Source organism: Podarcis liolepis, assembly GCF_965112155.1.
Source record: "Podarcis liolepis genome assembly, chromosome: 15".
Lineage (NCBI taxonomy): Eukaryota > Metazoa > Chordata > Lepidosauria > Squamata > Lacertidae > Podarcis > Podarcis liolepis.
In genome coordinates, this window is record NC_139566.1 from 10,796,169 (window position 1) to 10,817,242 (window position 21,074).

Below are 21,074 nucleotides of genomic sequence, written 5' to 3' on the forward strand. Positions count from 1 at the left end.
AGGAAGGGAATTCTGTGTCTCGAACTGCACGAGGGGCTCTGAGTCTTGTGTCGCAGACACAGCCCAAGGGATGCTTTGCAGTAGTACCCAGCCCCCCACTGTTCATCCTTCAGCCCTTCACCTTCAATCTGAGTCAGGTTGAGACCCTGCCGTTTGTCTTCAGGTGCGTCGCTCAGAGCAGTGCGGAGCTTATCGGCGGAAACACCTGCACTTTCCTGGAAGCGTACCGTTGTATCTGCCAGCACTGAGCCATTTCTGTACGTTAGAAAGGGAAAAGAGAAGTGTTGGCGGATTTGGAAATGCAGCTTGACAGCCCCACACTCCCATCACTCAGCAGAAGAGCAGCTGCTTTGCATGCAGAAGGTCCTTGGTTTAAATCTCTGGCTCTGCCAGGGAACGCGGCCAGAGAGGATTGTTTTCTGCCTGTGCATATCATGGCATGAAACCTGAATTGTAGAGGTGGAGGGGACCTCAAGGGCCATCTATTCCACCCCCTGCAGTGGAGACATGTACATGCTTAGCAGAAACACAGAGAGACACAGGAAGCTGCCCTATACTCAGCTGGACCCACGACCCACCTAGCTCAGGTGGGTGCCCTCATATAATCCCCCTTCCGTACCTGAAAGAATTCACCGTGTATCCCATATATTTCCCTTCAAAAGGGCATCCTGTGCAGTTGAAAACGTCCTCATACTGTGGAAAGAAAAGGGTATAACGCATGTTGTATTATGCTATTAACTCATTTTCTGAGGCTTGAGACATGGCTGGGATGAAGTCAGCCTTCTCACCTTCTGTTTGCCCCACCCCACCCCACAGGAAAAGAGAGGCACAGAGGAGAACGTGTGGGGCAGCAGGGACGAGGGGGAATTGAAAACTGCAGATAGGGGCTGACAATCCCCAGGAAGCTGCGTCAAATACCTGGAAGCCCCATAGCTCTGCAGTAGCACAGAGATATCTGCCCCATTCTTTACAGATGAACAGGCCCCACCCCACCCCCGGACTGAGAGGCTGGGGGGCAGCATTTCCCTCCCCAGCGCCCCCTCCCCCAGGGGTGTGGAAAGGCCACAGAACTTACCATCTTCTCGATACTCCCAGTCAGGTTGAGGTATGCTTCGGAGGACGAATCCAACAAGTCCTCAGTAAAATTCATTGTGATGTGGTAAGTGACGGTGAACGTCTGCTCTATGGGAGGCTTAGGTGTGGTTGTCTTTGAGGTGGTGCTAGCTGTGGTAGGAGAAGGTGGCGTCGTCTCCTGCTTGGTCACTGAGGTGAAAGGAAATAATCTCATTAGGACCCCTCCCTGAAGGAAAAGATTTGTGGCGGAGGAAGAAGAGGCAGGCCTGCTGTCCTGCTCAGGGATTGTGCCTAGAGGTGCTCAAGCTTGGGTTGGAGTCTTACTTTCAGGATTACGGGAAGCCCCCTTCTTTCCATTTGTCCCACTCCCAGCCCTTCTCAGTTCCATTGATCTCCATCCCCATATATAGTCACCTGCGGGGGTTGTTGAAGTTTGAGCATCTCTTTCTGCTCTTTCTATGGGCACCACCTGAGCAGGAAGCAGATCAATGGGGCGAGAGGGGCCCCCCAGCTGGAGCAGGAGGAGCCTCCGGAAGGAGACCCGGAAGCTGCCTCCACAGTCAGGTGTTCCAGCCCACCATCACCCCGCAATGGAAGGAATGTGTAGGTAGGAACGGGTGTTTCTGGTGGGAGTCCCCTCCATGTCCATTTACTCCTCTCCCTTTTGGGAGGAATGGGAAATCTGTGGGGAAGACCCATAGCTCACTGGGTAGATCATCTGTGGTAGAATAAGATGGATTCTGGAACCTCACTACATGCCTCTTCCTGTGTACCCACCATACGTTTAAATGCATGGGATCTCTGCAAGGATCCTGGGAACCAGGTTGCTAAAAATGCTGGGAATCATAGCTCTGTGAGCGCTCAAACACTGTTCCAGGATACTTGGGGGCAAGCTGAAGCAGGCGGCATGCAGCTATTGCGTCCTGTCCTCGCAAGGCTTGCTGCTTGCTCAATGGGACCTTTCCTCCTCTCCTCCCTCCCGGCCCAAGTGAACCCTGTGTCCTCTCCAGATCTGCTCCAGAGGTCTGGGGGGAACCCCCAGAGCACTTTCATGAGGGGTGTGGTGAGAGGAGAGCGTCCCCCTGGGCAGGGAGAAATCCTTGTGCCAATAGATGGAGAGGTTGAGTGCTACTTTGGTGTCCAACCAAAGGGCCATAAATATTTGGTGTGCTTCCTGCCTGAGCGTCATGCTGTTGTTTTGCATAATGCAATCTGCGGTGTGCATATTAATCTACAGAAATCATCCCAGTTTCAGCACTGAGGGCCGGAAACCTGCCTAGACTTCCAGGAAGGGAATTCTGTGCCTGGAGGTGCACAAGAGGCTCTGAGTCTTGTGTCGCAGACACAGCCCAAGGGATGCTTTGCTGTAGTACCCAGCCCCCCACTGTTCATCCTTCAGCCCTTCACCTTCGATCTGAGTCAGGTTGAGACCCTGCCGTTTGTCTTCAGGTGCGTCGCTCAGAGCAGTGCGGAGCTTATCGGCGGAAACATCTGGACTTTCCTGGAAGCGTACCGTTGTATCTGCCAGCACTGAACCGCTACTGTACGTTGGAAAGGGAAAAGAGAAGTGTTGGCGGATTTGGAAATGCAGCTTGACAGCCCCACACTCCCATCACTCAGCAGAAGAGCAGCTGCTTTGCATGCAGAAGGTCCTTGGTTTAAATCTCTGGCTTTGCCAGGGAACGCGGCCAGAGAGGATTGTTTTCTGCCTGTGCATATCATGGCATGAAACCTGAATTGTAGAGGTGGAGGGGACCTCAAGGGCCATCTATTCCACCCCCTGCAGTGGAGACATGTACATGCTTAGCAGAAACACAGAGAGACACAGGAAGCTGCCCTATACTCAGCTGGACCCACGACCCACCTAGCTCAGGTGGGTGCCCTCATATAATCCCCCTTCCGTACCTGAAAGAATTCACCGTGTATCCCATATATTTCCCTTCAAAAGGGCATCCTGTGCAGTTGAAAACGTCCTCATACTGTGGAAAGAAAAGGGTATAACGCATGTTGTATTATGCTATTAACTCATTTTCTGAGGCTTGAGACATGGCTGGGATGAAGTCAGCCTTCTCACCTTCTGTTTGCCCCACCCCACCCCACAGGAAAAGAGAGGCACAGAGGAGAACGTGTGGGGCAGCAGGGACGAGGGGGAATTGAAGATTGCATATAGGGGCTGACAATCCCCAGGAAACTGTGACACAAACCTGGAAGCCCCATAGCTCTGCAGTGGCACAGAGATATCTGCCTTACTCTTTACAGATGAGCAGGCCCCACCCCCGGACTGAGAGGCTGGGGGGCAGCATTTCCCTCCCCTGTGCGAGGGGGCACCCAGGGGGTGGAAAGGTTGTAAAACTTACCATCTTCCTGATTCTCGCCTCCAGGTTCTGGTACGCTTCGGAGGACGGATTCGACAAGTCCTCAGTAAAATCCATTGCGATGTGGAAGGTGACGGTGAACGTCTGCTCTATGGGAGGCTTAGGTGTGGTTGTCTTTGAGGTGGTGCTAGCTGTGGTAGGAGAAGGTGGCGTCGTCTCCTGCTTGGTCACTGAGGTGAAAGGAAATAATCTCATTAGGACCCCTCCCTGAAGGAAAAGATTTGTGGCGGAGGAAGAAGAGGCAGGCCTGCTGTCCTGCTCAGGGATTGTGCCTAGAGGTGCTCAAGCTTGGGTTGGAGTCTTACTTTCAGGATTACGGGAAGCCCCCTTCTTTCCATTTGTCCCACTCCCAGCCCTTCTCAGTTCCATTGATCTCCATCCCCATATATAGTCACCTGCGGGGGTTGTTGAAGTTTGAGCATCTCTTTCTGCTCTTTCTATGGGCACCACCTGAGCAGGAAGCAGATCAATGGGGCGAGAGGGGCCCCCCAGCTGGAGCAGGAGGAGCCTCCGGAAGGAGACCCGGAAGCTGCCTCCACAGTCAGGTGTTCCAGCCCACCATCACCCCGCAATGGAAGGAATGTGTAGGTAGGAACGGGTGTTTCTGGTGGGAGTCCCCTCCATGTCCATTTACTCCTCTCCCTTTTGGGAGGAATGGGAAATCTGTGGGGAAGACCCATAGCTCACTGGGTAGATCATCTGTGGTAGAATAAGATGGATTCTGGAACCTCACTACATGCCTCTTCCTGTGTACCCACCATACGTTTAAATGCATGGGATCTCTGCAAGGATCCTGGGAACCAGGTTGCTAAAAATGCTGGGAATCATAGCTCTGTGAGCGCTCAAACACTGTTCCAGGATACTTGGGGGCAAGCTGAAGCAGGCGGCATGCAGCTATTGCGTCCTGTCCTCGCAAGGCTTGCTGCTTGCTCAATGGGACCTTTCCTCCTCTCCTCCCTCCCGGCCCAAGTGAACCCTGTGTCCTCTCCAGATCTGCTCCAGAGGTCTGGGGGGAACCCCCAGAGCACTTTCATGAGGGGTGTGGTGAGAGGAGAGCGTCCCCCTGGGCAGGGAGAAATCCTTGTGCCAATAGATGGAGAGGTTGAGTGCTACTTTGGTGTCCAACCAAAGGGCCATAAATATTTGGTGTGCTTCCTGCCTGAGCGTCATGCTGTTGTTTTGCATAATGCAATCTGCGGTGTGCATATTAATCTACAGAAATCATCCCAGTTTCAGCACTGAGGGCCGGAAACCTGCCTAGACTTCCAGGAAGGGAATTCTGTGCCTGGAGGTGCACAAGAGGCTCTGAGTCTTGTGTCGCAGACACAGCCCAAGGGATGCTTTGCTGTAGTACCCAGCCCCCCACTGTTCATCCTTCAGCCCTTCACCTTCGATCTGAGTCAGGTTGAGACCCTGCCGTTTGTCTTCAGGTGCGTCGCTCAGAGCAGTGCGGAGCTTATCGGCGGAAACATCTGGACTTTCCTGGAAGCGTACCGTTGTATCTGCCAGCACTGAACCGCTACTGTACGTTGGAAAGGGAAAAGAGAAGTGTTGGCGGATTTGGAAATGCAGCTTGACAGCCCCACACTCCCATCACTCAGCAGAAGAGCAGCTGCTTTGCATGCAGAAGGTCCTTGGTTTAAATCTCTGGCTTTGCCAGGGAACGCGGCCAGAGAGGATTGTTTTCTGCCTGTGCATATCATGGCATGAAACCTGAATTGTAGAGGTGGAGGGGACCTCAAGGGCCATCTATTCCACCCCCTGCAGTGGAGACATGTACATGCTTAGCAGAAACACAGAGAGACACAGGAAGCTGCCCTATACTCAGCTGGACCCACGACCCACCTAGCTCAGGTGGGTGCCCTCATATAATCCCCCTTCCGTACCTGAAAGAATTCACCGTGTATCCCATATATTTCCCTTCAAAAGGGCATCCTGTGCAGTTGAAAACGTCCTCATACTGTGGAAAGAAAAGGGTATAACGCATGTTGTATTATGCTATTAACTCATTTTCTGAGGCTTGAGACATGGCTGGGATGAAGTCAGCCTTCTCACCTTCTGTTTGCCCCACCCCACCCCACAGGAAAAGAGAGGCACAGAGGAGAACGTGTGGGGCAGCAGGGACGAGGGGGAATTGAAGATTGCATATAGGGGCTGACAATCCCCAGGAAACTGCGACACAAACCTGGAAGCCCCATAGCTCTGCAGTGGCACAGAGATATCTGCCTTACTCTTTACAGATGAGCAGGCCCCACCCCCGGACTGAGAGGCTGGGGGGAGGCATTTCCCTCCCCTGTGCGAGGGGGCACCCAGGGGGTGGAAAGGTTGTAAAACTTACCATCTTCCTGATTCTCGCCTCCAGGTTCTGGTACGCTTCGGAGGACGGATTCGACAAGTCCTCAGTAAAATCCATTGCGATGTGGAAAGTGACGGTGAACGTCTGCTCTATGGGAGGCTTAGGTGTGGTTGTCTTTGAGGTGGTGCTAGCTGTGGTAGGAGAAGGTGGCGTCGTCTCCTGCTTGGTCACTGAGGTGAAAGGAAATAATCTCATTAGGACCCCTCCCTGAAGGAAAAGATTTGTGGCGGAGGAAGAAGAGGCAGGCCTGCTGTCCTGCTCAGGGATTGTGCCTAGAGGTGCTCAAGCTTGGGTTGGAGTCTTACTTTCAGGATTACGGGAAGCCCCCTTCTTTCCATTTGTCCCACTCCCAGCCCTTCTCAGTTCCATTGATCTCCATCCCCATATATAGTCACCTGCGGGGGTTGTTGAAGTTTGAGCATCTCTTTCTGCTCTTTCTATGGGCACCACCTGAGCAGGAAGCAGATCAATGGGGCGAGAGGGGCCCCCCAGCTGGAGCAGGAGGAGCCTCCGGAAGGAGACCCGGAAGCTGCCTCCACAGTCAGGTGTTCCAGCCCACCATCACCCCGCAATGGAAGGAATGTGTAGGTAGGAACGGGTGTTTCCGGTGGGAGTCCCCTCCATGTCCATTTACTCCTCTCCCTTTTGGGAGGAATGGGAAATCTGTGGGGAAGACCCATAGCTCACTGGGTAGATCATCTGTGGTAGAATAAGATGGATTCTGGAACCTCACTACATGCCTCTTCCTGTGTACCCACCATACGTTTAAATGCATGGGATCTCTGCAAGGATCCTGGGAACCAGGTTGCTAAAAATGCTGGGAATCATAGCTCTGTGAGCGCTCAAACACTGTTCCAGGATACTTGGGGGCAAGCTGAAGCAGGCGGCATGCAGCTATTGCGTCCTGTCCTCGCAAGGCTTGCTGCTTGCTCAATGGGACCTTTCCTCCTCTCCTCCCTCCCGGCCCAAGTGAACCCTGTGTCCTCTCCAGATCTGCTCCAGAGGTCTGGGGGGAACCCCCAGAGCACTTTCATGAGGGGTGTGGTGAGAGGAGAGCGTCCCCCTGGGCAGGGAGAAATCCTTGTGCCAATAGATGGAGAGGTTGAGTGCTACTTTGGTGTCCAACCAAAGGGCCATAAATATTTGGTGTGCTTCCTGCCTGAGCGTCATGCTGTTGTTTTGCATAATGCAATCTGCGGTGTGCATATTAATCTACAGAAATCATCCCAGTTTCAGCACTGAGGGCCGGAAACCTGCCTAGACTTCCAGGAAGGGAATTCTGTGCCTGGAGCTGCACAAGAGGCTCTGAGTCTTGTGTCGCAGACACAGCCCAAGGGATGCTTTGCTGTAGTACCCAGCCCCCCACTGTTCATCCTTCAGCCCTTCACCTTCGATCTGAGTCAGGTTGAGACCCTGCCGTTTGTCTTCAGGTGCGTCGCTCAGAGCAGTGCGGAGCTTATCGGCGGAAACATCTGGACTTTCCTGGAAGCGTACCGTTGTATCTGCCAGCACTGAACCGCTACTGTACGTTGGAAAGGGAAAAGAGAAGTGTTGGCGGATTTGGAACTGCAGCTTGACAGCCCCACACTCCCATCACTCAGCAGAAGAGCAGCTGCTTTGCATGCAGAAGGTCCTTGGTTTAAATCTCTGGCTTTGCCAGGGAACGCGGCCAGAGAGGATTGTTTTCTGCCTGTGCATATCATGGCATGAAACCTGAATTGTAGAGGTGGAGGGGACCTCAAGGGCCATCTATTCCACCCCCTGCAGTGGAGACATGTACATGCTTAGCAGAAACACAGAGAGACACAGGAAGCTGCCCTATACTCAGCTGGACCCACGACCCACCTAGCTCAGGTGGGTGCCCTCATATAATCCCCCTTCCGTACCTGAAAGAATTCACCGTGTATCCCATATATTTCCCTTCAGCAGAGCATCCTGAGCAGTTGAAAACGTCCTCATACTGCGGAAAGAAAAAGGTAGTATGGATGTTGTATTATGCTATTAACTCTTTTTCTGAGGCTTGAGACATGGCTGGGATGAAGTCAGCCTTCTCACCTTCTGTTTGCCCCACCCCACCCCACAGGAAAAGAGAGGCACAGAGGAGAACGTGTGGGGCAGCAGGGACGAGGGGGAATTGAAGATTGCATATAGGGGCTGACAATCCCCAGGAAACTGTGACACAAACCTGGAAGCCCCATAGCTCTGCAGTGGCACAGAGATATCTGCCTTACTCTTTACAGATGAGCAGGCCCCACCCCCGGACTGAGAGGCTGGGGGGCAGCATTTCCCTCCCCTGTGCGAGGGGGCACCCAGGGGGTGGAAAGGTTGTAAAACTTACCATCTTCCTGATTCTCGCCTCCAGGTTCTGGTACGCTTCGGAGGACGGATTCGACAAGTCCTCAGTAAAATCCATTGCGATGTGGAAAGTGACGGTGAACGTCTGCTCTATGGGAGGCTTAGGTGTGGTTGTCTTTGAGGTGGTGCTAGCTGTGGTAGGAGAAGGTGGCGTCGTCTCCTGCTTGGTCACTGAGGTGAAAGGAAATAATCTCATTAGGACCCCTCCCTGAAGGAAAAGATTTGTGGCGGAGGAAGAAGAGGCAGGCCTGCTGTCCTGCTCAGGGATTGTGCCTAGAGGTGCTCAAGCTTGGGTTGGAGTCTTACTTTCAGGATTACGGGAAGCCCCCTTCTTTCCATTTGTCCCACTCCCAGCCCTTCTCAGTTCCATTGATCTCCATCCCCATATATAGTCACCTGCGGGGGTTGTTGAAGTTTGAGCATCTCTTTCTGCTCTTTCTATGGGCACCACCTGAGCAGGAAGCAGATCAATGGGGCGAGAGGGGCCCCCCAGCTGGAGCAGGAGGAGCCTCCGGAAGGAGACCCGGAAGCTGCCTCCACAGTCAGGTGTTCCAGCCCACCATCACCCCGCAATGGAAGGAATGTGTAGGTAGGAACGGGTGTTTCTGGTGGGAGTCCCCTCCATGTCCATTTACTCCTCTCCCTTTTGGGAGGAATGGGAAATCTGTGGGGAAGACCCATAGCTCACTGGGTAGATCATCTGTGGTAGAATAAGATGGATTCTGGAACCTCACTACATGCCTCTTCCTGTGTACCCACCATACGTTTAAATGCATGGGATCTCTGCAAGGATCCTGGGAACCAGGTTGCTAAAAATGCTGGGAATCATAGCTCTGTGAGCGCTCAAACACTGTTCCAGGATACTTGGGGGCAAGCTGAAGCAGGCGGCATGCAGCTATTGCGTCCTGTCCTCGCAAGGCTTGCTGCTTGCTCAATGGGACCTTTCCTCCTCTCCTCCCTCCCGGCCCAAGTGAACCCTGTGTCCTCTCCAGATCTGCTCCAGAGGTCTGGGGGGAACCCCCAGAGCACTTTCATGAGGGGTGTGGTGAGAGGAGAGCGTCCCCCTGGGCAGGGAGAAATCCTTGTGCCAATAGATGGAGAGGTTTAGTGCTACTTTGGTGTCCAACCAAAGGGCCATAAATATTTGGTGTGTTTCCTGCCTGAGCGTCATGCTGTTGTTTTGCATAATGAAATCTGCGGTGTGCATATGAATCTACAGAAATCATCCCAGTTTCAGCACTGAGGGCCGGAAACCTGCCTAGACTTCCAGGAAGGGAATTCTGTGCCTGGAGCTGCACAAGAGGCTCTGAGTCTTGTGTCGCAGACACAGCCCAAGGGATGCTTTGCTGTAGTACCCAGCCCCCCACTGTTCATCCTTCAGCCCTTCACCTTCGATCTGAGTCAGGTTGAGACCCTGCCGTTTGTCTTCAGGTGCGTCGCTCAAAGCAGTGCGGAGCTTATCGGCGGAAACATCTGCACTTTCCTGGAAGCGTACCGTTGTATCTGCCAGCACTGAACCGCTACTGTACGTTGGAAAGGGAAAAGAGAAGTGTTGGCGGATTTGGAACTGCAGCTTGACAGCCCCACACTCCCATCACTCAGCAGAAGAGCAGCTGCTTTGCATGCAGAAGGTCCTTGGTTTAAATCTCTGGCTTTGCCAGGGAACGCGGCCAGAGAGGATTGTTTTCTGCCTGTGCATATCATGGCATGAAACCTGAATTGTAGAGGTGGAGGGGACCTCAAGGGCCATCTATTCCACCCCCTGCAGTGGAGACATGTACATGCTTAGCAGAAACACAGAGAGACACAGGAAGCTGCCCTATACTCAGCTGGACCCACGACCCACCTAGCTCAGGTGGGTGCCCTCATATAATCCCCCTTCCGTACCTGAAAGAATTCACCGTGTATCCTAGATATTTCCCTTCAGCAGAGCATCCTGAGCAGTTGAAAACGTCCTCATACTGCGGAAAGAAAAAGGTAGTATGGATGTTGTATTATGCTATTAACTCTTTTTCTGAGGCTTGAGACATGGCTGGGATGAAGTCAGCCTTCTCACTTTCTGTTTGCCCCACCCCACCCCACAGGAAAACAGAGGCACAGGGGAGAATGTGTGGGGCAGCAGGGACGAGGGGGAATTGAAGATTGCATATAGGGGCTGACAATCCCCAGGAAACTGCGACACAAACCTGGAAGCCCCATAGCTCTGCAGTGGCACAGAGATATCTGCCTTACTCTTTACAGATGAGCAGGCCCCACCCCCGGACTGAGAGGCTGGGGGGCAGCATTTCCCTCCCCTGTGCGAGGGGGCACCCAGGGGGTGGAAAGGTTGTAAAACTTACCATCTTCCTGATTCTCGCCTCCAGGTTCTGGTACGCTTCGGAGGACGGATTCGACAAGTCCTCAGTAAAATCCATTGCGATGTGGAAAGTGACGGTGAACGTCTGCTCTATGGGAGGCTTAGGTGTGGTTGTCTTTGAGGTGGTGCTAGCTGTGGTAGGAGAAGGTGGCGTCGTCTCCTGCTTGGTCACTGAGGTGAAAGGAAATAATCTCATTAGGACCCCTCCCTGAAGGAAAAGATTTGTGGCGGAGGAAGAAGAGGCAGGCCTGCTGTCCTGCTCAGGGATTGTGCCTAGAGGTGCTCAAGCTTGGGTTGGAGTCTTACTTTCAGGATTACGGGAAGCCCCCTTCTTTCCATTTGTCCCACTCCCAGCCCTTCTCAGTTCCATTGATCTCCATCCCCATATATAGTCACCTGCGGGGGTTGTTGAAGTTTGAGCATCTCTTTCTGCTCTTTCTATGGGCACCACCTGAGCAGGAAGCAGATCAATGGGGCGAGAGGGGCCCCCCAGCTGGAGCAGGAGGAGCCTCCGGAAGGAGACCCGGAAGCTGCCTCCACAGTCAGGTGTTCCAGCCCACCATCACCCCGCAATGGAAGGAATGTGTAGGTAGGAACGGGTGTTTCCGGTGGGAGTCCCCTCCATGTCCATTTACTCCTCTCCCTTTGGGGAGGAAATCTGTAGGGAAGACCCATAGCTCACTGGGTAGATCATCTGTGGTAGAATAAGATGGATTCTGGAACCTCACTACATGCCTCTTCCTGTGTACCCACCATATGTTTAAATGCTTAGGTTATCGGCAAGGATCCTGGGAATCGGTTTGCTATGGATGCAGGGAATCATGGCTCTGTGAGCGCTCAAGCACTATTCCCAGGATACTTGGGGGCAAGCTGAAACGGGCAGCATGCAGCTGCTGTGTCCTGTCCTCGCAAGGCTTGCTGCTTGCTCAATGAGACATTCCCCCTCTCCTCCCTCCCTGTCCAAGTGAAGTCTGTGCTCTCTCCAGAGCTGCTCCAGAGGTCTGGGGGGAAACCCCAGAGCAGTTTCAGGAGGGGTGCGGTGAGAGGAGAGCGTCCCCCTGGGCAGGGAGAAATCCTTGTGCCAATAGATGGAGAGGTTGAGTGCTACTTTGGTGTCCAACCAAAGGGCCATAAATATTTGGTGTGTTTGATGCCTGAGCGTCATGCTGTTGTTTTGCATAATGCAATCTGCTGTGTGCATATTAATCTACAGAAATCATCCCACTTTCAGCACTGAGGGCCGGAAACCTGCCTAGACTTCCAGGTAGGGAATTCTGTGCCTGGAGATGCACGAGGGGCTCTGAGTCTTGTGTTGCAGACACAGCCCGAGGGATGCCTTGCTGTAGTACCCAGCCCCCCACGGTTCATCCTTCAGCCCTTCACCTTCAATCTGAGTCAGGTTGAGACCCTGCCGTTTGTCTTCAGGTGCGTCGCTCAGAGCAGTTCTGATCACTTCGGTGGAAACACCTGCACTTTCCTGGAAGCGTACCGTTGTATCTGCCAGCACTGAGCCATTTCTGTACGTTAGAAAGGGAAAGAGAAGCGTTGGCGGATCTGGAACTGCAGCTTGACAGCCCCACACTCCCATCACTCAGCAGAAGAACAGCTGCTTTGCATGCAGAAGGTCCTTGGTTTAAATCTCTGGCTTTGCCAGGGAATGCGGCCAGAGAGGATTGTTTTCTGCCTGGGCATCAATTGGCATGAAACCTGAATTGTAGAGGTGGAGGGGACCTCAAGGGCCATCTGTCCCCCCCCCCCCGCAGTGGAGATATGTACATGCTTAGCAGAAACACAGAGAGACACAGGAAGCTGCCCTATACTCAGCTGGACCCACGACCCACCTAGCTCAGGTGGGTGCCCTCATATAATCCCCCTTCCGTACCTGAAAGAATTCACCGTGTATCCTAGATATTTCCCTTCAGCAGAGCATCCTGTGCAGTTGAAAACGTCCTCATACTGCGGAAAGAAAAGGGTAGTACGAAGGTTGTATTATGCTATTAACTCTTTTTCTGAGGCTTGAGACATGGGTGGGATGAAGTCAGCCTTGTCACTTTCTGTTTGCCCCATCCCACCCCACAGGAAAACAGAGGCACAGGGGAGAACGTGTGGGGCAGCAGGGACGAGGGGGAATTGAAGACTGCATATAGGGGCAGACAGTCCCCAGGAAACTGCGTCACAAACCTGGAAGCCCCATAGCTCTGCAGTGGCACAGAGATATCTGCCTTACTCTTTACAGATGAGCAGGCCCCAGCCCAGCCCCGGACTGAGAGGCTGGGGGGGCAGCATTTCCCTCCCCTGTGCGAGGGGGCACCCAGGGGGGTGGAAAGCTTGTAAAACTTACCATCTTCCTGATTCTCGCCTCCAGGTTCTGGTACGCTTCGGAGGACGGATTCGACAAGTCCTCAGTAAAATCCATTGCGATGTGGAAAGTGACGGTGAACGTCTGCTCTATGGGAGGCTTAGGTGTGGTTGTCTTTGAGGTGGTGCTAGCTGCGGTAGGAGAAGGTGGCGTCGTCTCCTGCTTGGTCACTGAGGTGAAAGGAAATGATCTCATTAGGACCCCTCCCTGAAGGAAAAGATTTGTGGCGGAGGAAGAAGAGGCAGGCCTGCTGTCCTGCTCAGGGATTGTGCCTAGAGGTGTTCAAGCTTGGGTTGGAGTCTTACTTTCAGGATTACGGGAAGCCCCCTTCTTTCCATTTGTCCCACTCCCAGCCCTTCTCAGTTCCATTGATCTCCATCCCCATAGTCACCTGCGGGGTTTGTTGAAGTTTGAGCATCTCTTTCTGCTCTTTCTATGGGCACCACCTAGGGAGGAAGCAGATCAATGGGGCGAGAGGGGCCCCCCAGCTGGAGCAGGAGGAGCCCCCGGAAGGAGACCCGAAAGCTGCCTCCACAGTCAAGCGTTCCAGCCCACCATCACCCCACAATGAAAAGAATGTGTAGGTAGGAACAGGTGTTTCCAGTGGGAGTCCCCTCCATGTCCATTTACTCTTCTCCCTTTGGGGAGGAATGGGAAAGCTGTGGGGAAGACCCATAGCTAACTGGGTAGATCATCTGTGGTAGAATAAGTTGGATTCTGCAACCTCACTACATCCCTCAAGCTCTGTACCCACCATACGTTTAAATGCATGGGTTATCTGCAAGGATCCTGGGAACCAGGTTGCTAAGGATGCTCGGAATCATAGCTCTGTGAGCGCTCAAGCACTATTCCCAGGATACCTGGGGGCAAGCTAAAGTGGGCGGCATGCAGCTATTGCGTCCAGTCCTCGCAAGGCTTGCTGCTTGCTCAATGGGACATTTCCTCCTCTCCTCCCTCCCGGCCCAAGTGAACCCTGTGTCCTCTCCAGATCTGCTCCAGAGGTCTGGGGGGAACCCCCAGAGCACTTTCATGAGGGGTGTGGTGAGAGGAGAGCGTCCCCCTGTGCGGGGAGAAATCCTTGTGCCAATAGATGGAGAGGTTTAGTGCTACTTTGGTGTCCAACCAAAGGGCCATAAATATTTGGTGTGTTTGATGCCTGAGCGTCATGCTGTTGTTTTGCATAATGCAATCTGCGGTGTGCATATTAATCTACAGAAATCATCCCCGTTTCAGCACTGAGGGCTGGAAACCTGCCTAGACCTCCAGGTAGGGAATTCTGTGCCTGGAGATGCATGAGGGGCTCTGAGTCTTGTGTCGCAGACACAGCCCGAGGGATGCTTTGCTGTAGTACCCAGCCCCCCACGGTTCATCCTTCAGCCCTTCACCTTCAATCTGAGTCAGGTTGAGACCCTGCCGTTGGTCTTCTGTTGCGTTGCTCAGAGCAGTTCTGATCACTTCGGTGGAAACACCTGCACTTTCCTGGAAGCGTACCGTTGTATCTGCCAGCACTGAGCCATTTCTGTACGTTAGAAAGGGAAAGAGAAGCATTGGTGGATCTGGAACTGCAGCTTGACAGCCCCACACTCCCATCACTCAGCAGAAGAGCAGCTGCTTTGCATGCAGAAGGTCCTCGGTTTAAATCTCTGGCTTTGCCAGGGAATGCGGCCAGAGAGGATTGTTTTCTGCCTGAGCATATCATGGCATGAAACCTGAATTGTAGAGGTGGAGGGGACCTCAAGGGCCATCTGTCCCCCCCCCCTGCAGTGGAGACATGTACATGCTTAGCAGAAACACAGAGAGACACAGGAAGCTGCCCTATACTCAGCTGGACCCACGACCCACCTAGCTCAGGTGGGTGCCCTCATATAATCCCCCTTCCGTACCTGAAAGAATTCACCATGTATCCTAGATATTTCCCTTCAGCAGAGCATCCTGTGCAGTTGAAAACGTCCTCATACTGCGGAAAGAAAAGGATAGTACGAAGGTTGTATTATGCTATTAACTCTTTTTCTGAGGCTTGAGACATGGGTGGGATGAAGTCAGCCTTCTCACTTTCTGTTTGCCCCATCCCACCCCACAGGAAAACAGAGGCACAGGGGAGAACGTGTGGGGCAGCAGGGACGAGGGGGAATTGAAGACTGCATATAGGGGCAGACAATCCCCAGGAAACTGCGTCACAAACCTGGAAGCCCCATAGCTCTGCAGTGGCACAGAGATATCTGCCTTACTCTTTACAGATGAGCAGGCCCCACCCCAGCCCCGGACTGAGAGGCTGGGGGGCAGCATTTCCCTCCCCTGTGCGAGGGGGCACCCAGGGGGGTGGAAAGGTTGTAAAACTTACCATCTTCCCGATTGTCCAAGTCAGGTTGCGGTATGCTTCGGAGGACAGATTCGACAAGTCCTCAGTAAAATCCATTGCGATGTGGAAAGTGACGGTGAACGTCTGCTCTATGGGAGGCTTAGGTGGGGTTGTCTTTGAGGTGGTGCTAGCTGCGGTAGGAGAAGGTGGCGTCGTCTCCTGCTTGGTCACTGAGGTGAAAGGAAATGATCTCATTACCACCCCTCCCTGAAGGAAAAGATTTGTGGCGGAGGAAGAAGAGGCAGGCCTGCTGCCCAGCTCAGGGATTGTGCCTAGAGGTGCTCAAGCTTGTGTTGGAGTCTTACTTTCAGGATTACGGGAAGCCCCCTTCTTTCCATTTGTCCCACTCCCAGCCCCATTCAGTCCCATTGATCTCCATCCCCATAGTCACCTGCGGGGGTTGTTGAAGTTTGAGCATCTCTTCCTGCTCTTTCTATGGGCACCACCTGAGCAGGAAGCAGATCAATGGGGCGAGAGGGGCCCCCCAGCTGGAGCAGGAGGAGTCCCCGGAAGGAGACCCGGAAGCTGCCTCCACAGTCAAGCGTTCCAGCCCACCATCACCCCACAATGAAAAGAATGTGTAGGTAGGAACAGGTGTTTCCAGTGGGAGTCCCCTCCATGTCCATTTACTCCTCTCCCTTTGGGGAGGAATGGGAAATCTGTGGGGAAGACCCATAGCTAACTGGGTAGATCATCTGTGGTAGAATAAGCTGGATTCTGCAACCTCACTACATCCCTACAAGCTCTGTACCCACCATACGTTTAAATGCATGGGTTATCTGCAAGGATCCTGGGAACCAGGTTGCTAAGGATGCTTGGAATCATAGCTCTGTGAGCGCTCAAGCACTATTCCCAGGATACCTAGGGGCAAGCTGAAGCGGGCGGCATGCAGCTATTGCATCCAGTCCTCGCAAGGCTTGCTGCTTGCTCAATGGGACATTTCCTCCTCTGCTCCCTCCCGGGCCAAGTGAACCCTGTGTCCTCTCCAGATCTGCTCCAGAGGGCTGGGGGGGAACCCCCAGAGCACTTTCATGAGGGGTGTGGTGAGAGGAGAGCGTCCCCCTGTGCGTGGAGTAATACTTGTGCAAATAGATGGAGAGGTTTAGTGCTACTTTGGTGTCCAACCAAAGGGCCATAAATATTTGGTGTGTTTGATGCCTGAGCGTCATGCTGCTGTTTTGCATAATGCAATCTGCGGTGTGCATATGAATCTACAGAAATCATCCCCGTTTCAGCACTGAGGGCCGGAAACCTGCCTAGACTTCCAGGTAGGGAATTCTGTGCCTGGAGATGCATGAGGGGCTCTGAGTCTTGTGTCGCAGACACAGCCCAAGGGATGCTTTGCTGTAGTCCCCAGCCCCCCACTGTTCATCCTTCAGCCCTTCACCTTCAATCTGAGTCAGGTTGAGACCCTGCCGTTGGTCTTCTGTTGCGTTGCTCAGAGCAGTTCTGATCACTTCGGTGGAAACACCTACACTTTCCTCGAAGCGTACCGTTGTATCTGCCAGCACTGAGCCATTTCTGTACGTTAGAAAGGGAAAGAGAAGCGTTGGCGGATCTGGAACTGCAGCTTGACAGCCCCACACTCCCATCACTCAGCAGAAGAGCAGCTGCTTTGCATGCAGAAGGTCCTTGGTTTAAATCTCTGGCTTTGCCAGGGAATGTGGCCAGAGAGGATTGTTTTCTGCCTGAGCATCAATTGGCATGAAACCTGAATTGTAGAGGTGGAAGGGACCTCAAGGGCCATCTGTCCCTCCCCCCCCTGCAGTGGAGACATGTACATGCTTAGCAGAAACACAGAGAGACACAGGAAGCTGCCCTATACTCAGCTGGACCCACGACCCACCTAGCTCAGGTGGGTGCCCTCATATAATCCCCCTTCCGTACCTGAAAGAATTCACCGTGTATCCTAGATATTTCCCTTCAGCAGAGCATCCTGTGCAGTTGAAAACGTCCTCATACTGCGGAAAGAAAAGGGTAGTACGAAGGTTGTATTATGCTATTAACTCTTTTTCTGAGGCTTGAGACATGGGTGGGATGAAGTCAGCCTTGTCACTTTCTGTTTGCCCCATCCCACCCCACAGGAAAACAGAGGCACAGGGGAGAATGTGTGGGGCAGCAGGGACGAGGGGGAATTGAAGACTGCATCTAGGGGCAGACAATCCCCAGGAAACCGCGTCACAAACCTGGAAGCCCCATAGCTCTGCAGTGGCACAGAGATATCTGCCTTACTCTCTACAGATGAGCAGGCCCCACCCCAGCCCCGGACTGAGAGGCTGGGGGGCAGCATTTCCCTCCCCTGTGCGAGGGGGCACCTAGGGGGGTGGAAAGGCCACAGCGCTTACCATCTTCCCGATTGTCCAAGTCAGGTTGCGGTATGCTTCGGAGGACAGATTCGACAAGTCCTCAGTAAAATCCATTGCGATGTGGAAAGTGACGGTGAACGTCTGCTCTATGGGAGGCTTAGGTGTGGTTGTCTTTGAGGTGGTGCTAGCTGCGGTAGGAGAAGGTGGCGTCGTCTCCTTCTTGGTCACTGAGGTGAAAGGAAATGATCTCATTACCACCCCTCCCTGAAGGAAAAGATTTGTGGCGGAGGAAGAAGAGGCAGGCCTGCTGCCCAGCTCAGGGATTGTGCCTAGAGGTGCTCAAGCTTGGGGTGGAGTCTTACTTTCAGGATTACGGGAAGCCCCCTTCTTTCCATTTGTCCCACTCCCAGCCCCTTTCAGTCCCATTGATCTCCATCCCCATAGTCACCTGCGGGGGTTGTTGAAGTTTGAGCATCTCTTTCTGCTCTTTCTATGGGCACCACCTGAGCAGGAAGCAGATCAATGGGGCGAGAGGGGCCCCCCAGCTGGAGCAGGAGGAGCCTCCGGAAGGAGACCCGGAAGCTGCCTCCACAGTCAGGTGTTCCAGCCCACCATCACCCCGCAATGGAAGGAATGTGTAGGTAGGAACGGGTGTTTCCGGTGGGAGTCCCCTCCATGTCCATTTACTCCTCTCCCTTTGGGGAGGAATGGGAAATCTGTGGGGAAGACCCATAGCTCACTGGGTAGATCATCTGTGGTAGAATAAGATGGATTCTGGAACCTCACTACATGCCTCTTCCTGTGTACCCACCATACGTTTAAATGCATGGGATCTCTGCAAGGATCCTGGGAACCAGGTTGCTAAAAATGCTGGGAATCATAGCTCTGTGAGCGCTCAAACACTGTTCCAGGATACTTGGGGGCAAGCTGAAGCAGGCGGCATGCAGCTATTGCGTCCTGTCCTCGCAAGGCTTGCTGCTTGCTCAATGGGACATTTCCTCCTCTCCTCCCTCCCGGCCCAAGTGAACCCTGTGTCCTCTCCAGATCTGCTCCAGAGGTCTGGGCGGATGATATCCAGCTCTACCTCTCTTTTAAATCAGAACCAGTGAAGGCGGTGAAGGTCCTGCGTGAGTGTCTGGAGGCGGTTGGAGGATGGATGGCGGCTAACAGATTGAGGTTGAATCCTGACAAGACAGAAGTACTGTTTTTGGGGGATAGGAGGCGGGCAGGTGTGGAGGATTCCCTGGTCCTGAATGGGGTAACTGTGCCCCTGAAGGACCAAGTGCGCAGCCTGGGAGTCATTTTGGACTCACAGCTGTCCATGGAGGCACAGGTCAAATCTGTGTCCAGGGCAACTGTTTACCAGCTCCATCTGGTACGTAGGCTGAGACCCTATCTGCCTGCGGACTGTCTCGCCAGAGTGGTGCATGCTCTGGTTATCTCCCGCTTGAACTACTGCAATGCGCTCTACGTGGGGCTACCTTTGAAGGTGACTCGGAAACTACAACTAATCCAGAATGCGGCAGCTAGACTGGTAACTGGGGGCGGCCGCCGAGACCATATAACACCGGTCTTGAAAGACCTACATTGGCTCCCAGTACGTTTCCGAGCACAATTCAAAGTGTTGGTGCTGACCTTTAAAGCCCTAAACGGCCTCGGTCCAGTATACCTGAAGGAGCGTCTCCACCCCCATCATTCTGCCCGGACGCTGAGGTCCAGCGCCGAGGGCCTTCTGGCAGTTCCCTCATTGCGAGAAGCAAAGCTACAGGGAACCAGGCAGAGGGCCTTCTCGGTAGTGGCACCCGCCCTGTGGAACGCCCTCCTACCAGATGTCAAAGAGAAAAACAACTACCTGACATTCAGAAGACATCTTAAGGCAGCCCTGTTCAGGGAAGTTTTTAACGTGTGATATTTTACTGTATTTCTGTTTTCTATGCAAGCCGCCCAGAGTGGCTGGGGAGGCCCAGCCAGATGGGCGGGGTATAAATAATAAATTATTGTTGTTGTTGTTGTTGTTGTTGTTGTTGTTGTTGTTGTGAGGGGTGTGGTGAGAGGAGAGCGTCCCCCTGTGCGGGGAGAAATCCTTGTGCCAATAGATGGAGAGGTTTAGTGCTACTTTGGTGTCCAACCAAAGGGCCATAAATATTTGGTGTGTTTGATGCCTGAGCGTCATGCTGTTGTTTTGCATAATGCAATCTGCGGTGTGCATATTAATCTACAGAAATCATCCCAGTTTCAGCAATGAGGGCCGGAAACCTGCCTAAACCTCCAGGTAGGGAATTCTGTGCCTGGAGATGCATGAGGGGCTCTGAGTCTTGTGTCGCAGACACAGCCCGAGGGATGCTTTGCTGTAGTACCCAGCCCCCCACTGTTCATCCTTCAGCCCTTCACCTTCAATCTGAGTCAGGTTGAGACCCTGCCGTTGGTCTTCTGTTGCGTTGCTCAGAGCAGTTCTGATCACTTCGGTGGAAACATTTGCACTTTTCTCGAAGCGTAGCGTTGTATCTGCCACCACTGAGCCATTTCTGTACGTTAGAAAGGGAAAAGAGAAGCGTTGGCGGATCTGGAACTGCAGCTTGACAGCCCCACACTCCCATCACTCAGCAGAAGAACAGCTGCTTTGAATGCAGAAGGTCCTTGGTTTAAAAGACCTCAAGGGCCTTTTATTCCATCCCCCTGCAGTGGAGGAACATACATGCTTTGCAGAAACAGAGGAAAAGAAGAAGTCGCTATATAGTGAGCTGCACCTTTGGTCCACCCAGTTCAGTATCATCTACACTGACTGGAAGCAGCTCTCCAGGGTTTTAGACCGGGGGTCTTTCCCAGCCTTACCTGGAGAAGCTGGGGGTTGAACCTTGGACCCTCTGCATGCCAAGCAGATGCTCTGCCACTGAGCATTCTGCATTCTGGCCCTTGAATGTAGTGCTTGGCTGTGTAGAGCACGCCAAGGCACTTCAATGTTGTACAACGGTTTGTGGAAACAGGCCTTCAGTGCCTGGCCCGAAAGAAACAACCCTGAAAGTCTTTCAATAGTGGAACTTGCTGATTCAGAAACTGTTTCACCCCTCTTTGTTAGGGTTATTGTGGAGAGTGCCACCTATCAAGAATGCTGTGGCCGTGGATTTACTGCACATTGGCATGCGGTTGCACTGGGTGACCTTTCAGTTCCCTTGCATCACTATGATTTGTACCGGTGGTGGTGCAGAGAATTCATATTCAAAGTGGAAATGTTGGATTTGAAATGTGACCGTCCAAATGTGAGTGGAGAAACTGTATGTTTCAGACCAAATTATATGTGTGTGTGTGTGTGTGTGTGTGTGTGTGTGTGTGTATATATATGTGTGTGTGTGTGTGTGTGTGCGCGCGCATATATATGTATATATGTGTGTGTGTGTGTGTGTGTGTGTATGTGTGTGTGTGTGTGTATATATATATATATATATATATATATATATATATATATATATGGCCCACCTGGTTGGGTTGCCCCAACCACTCTAGGTGGCTTCCAACACATATAAAAATAATAATAAA

General features: G+C 52.8%; 1 protein-coding gene and 2 long non-coding RNA genes across 4 annotated transcripts in view; 2 read left to right on the forward strand and 1 right to left on the reverse strand.

Moving 5' to 3' along the window:
* LOC310694455 (uncharacterized protein) overlaps nt 1-21,074 on the reverse strand; it is a 40,523-nt gene that overhangs the window by 11,212 nt on the left and 8,237 nt on the right. Inside the window, exons 9-30 of the mRNA XM_083477490.1 lie at nt 19,932-20,065; nt 15,217-15,404; nt 14,759-14,832; nt 14,261-14,394; nt 12,858-13,045; nt 12,399-12,472; nt 11,900-12,033; nt 10,500-10,687; nt 10,048-10,121; nt 9,550-9,683; nt 8,144-8,331; nt 7,692-7,765; nt 7,194-7,327; nt 5,788-5,975; nt 5,336-5,409; nt 4,838-4,971; nt 3,432-3,619; nt 2,980-3,053; nt 2,482-2,615; nt 1,076-1,263; nt 620-693; nt 122-255 (exon numbers count right to left, since the gene is read on the reverse strand). Coding sequence (XP_083333616.1) covers nt 122-255; nt 620-693; nt 1,076-1,263; nt 2,482-2,615; nt 2,980-3,053; nt 3,432-3,619; nt 4,838-4,971; nt 5,336-5,409; nt 5,788-5,975; nt 7,194-7,327; nt 7,692-7,765; nt 8,144-8,331; nt 9,550-9,683; nt 10,048-10,121; nt 10,500-10,687; nt 11,900-12,033; nt 12,399-12,472; nt 12,858-13,045; nt 14,261-14,394; nt 14,759-14,832; nt 15,217-15,404; nt 19,932-20,065 — 2,906 coding nt within the window. The remainder of the gene's footprint in view (nt 1-121; nt 256-619; nt 694-1,075; nt 1,264-2,481; nt 2,616-2,979; nt 3,054-3,431; nt 3,620-4,837; nt 4,972-5,335; nt 5,410-5,787; nt 5,976-7,193; nt 7,328-7,691; nt 7,766-8,143; nt 8,332-9,549; nt 9,684-10,047; nt 10,122-10,499; nt 10,688-11,899; nt 12,034-12,398; nt 12,473-12,857; nt 13,046-14,260; nt 14,395-14,758; nt 14,833-15,216; nt 15,405-19,931; nt 20,066-21,074) is intronic.
* Nucleotides 253-8,055, forward strand: LOC310694457. 2 transcript variants are annotated; one of them, XR_014519720.1, is made up of 5 exons: nt 253-587; nt 2,524-2,947; nt 4,880-5,303; nt 7,236-7,659; nt 7,889-8,055. It is a non-coding gene; the product is annotated as an uncharacterized lncRNA (long non-coding RNA). The 2 variants fall into 2 exon arrangements; XR_014519721.1 differs by lacking the exons at nt 7,236-7,659; nt 7,889-8,055 and adding an exon at nt 5,533-5,701.
* Nucleotides 17,622-21,074, forward strand: part of LOC310694458 — a 5,781-nt gene continuing 2,328 nt past the window's right edge. Inside the window, exons 1-2 of the long non-coding RNA XR_014519722.1 lie at nt 17,622-17,667; nt 18,056-18,597. This is a non-coding gene — a long non-coding RNA (uncharacterized lncRNA). The remainder of the gene's footprint in view (nt 17,668-18,055; nt 18,598-21,074) is intronic.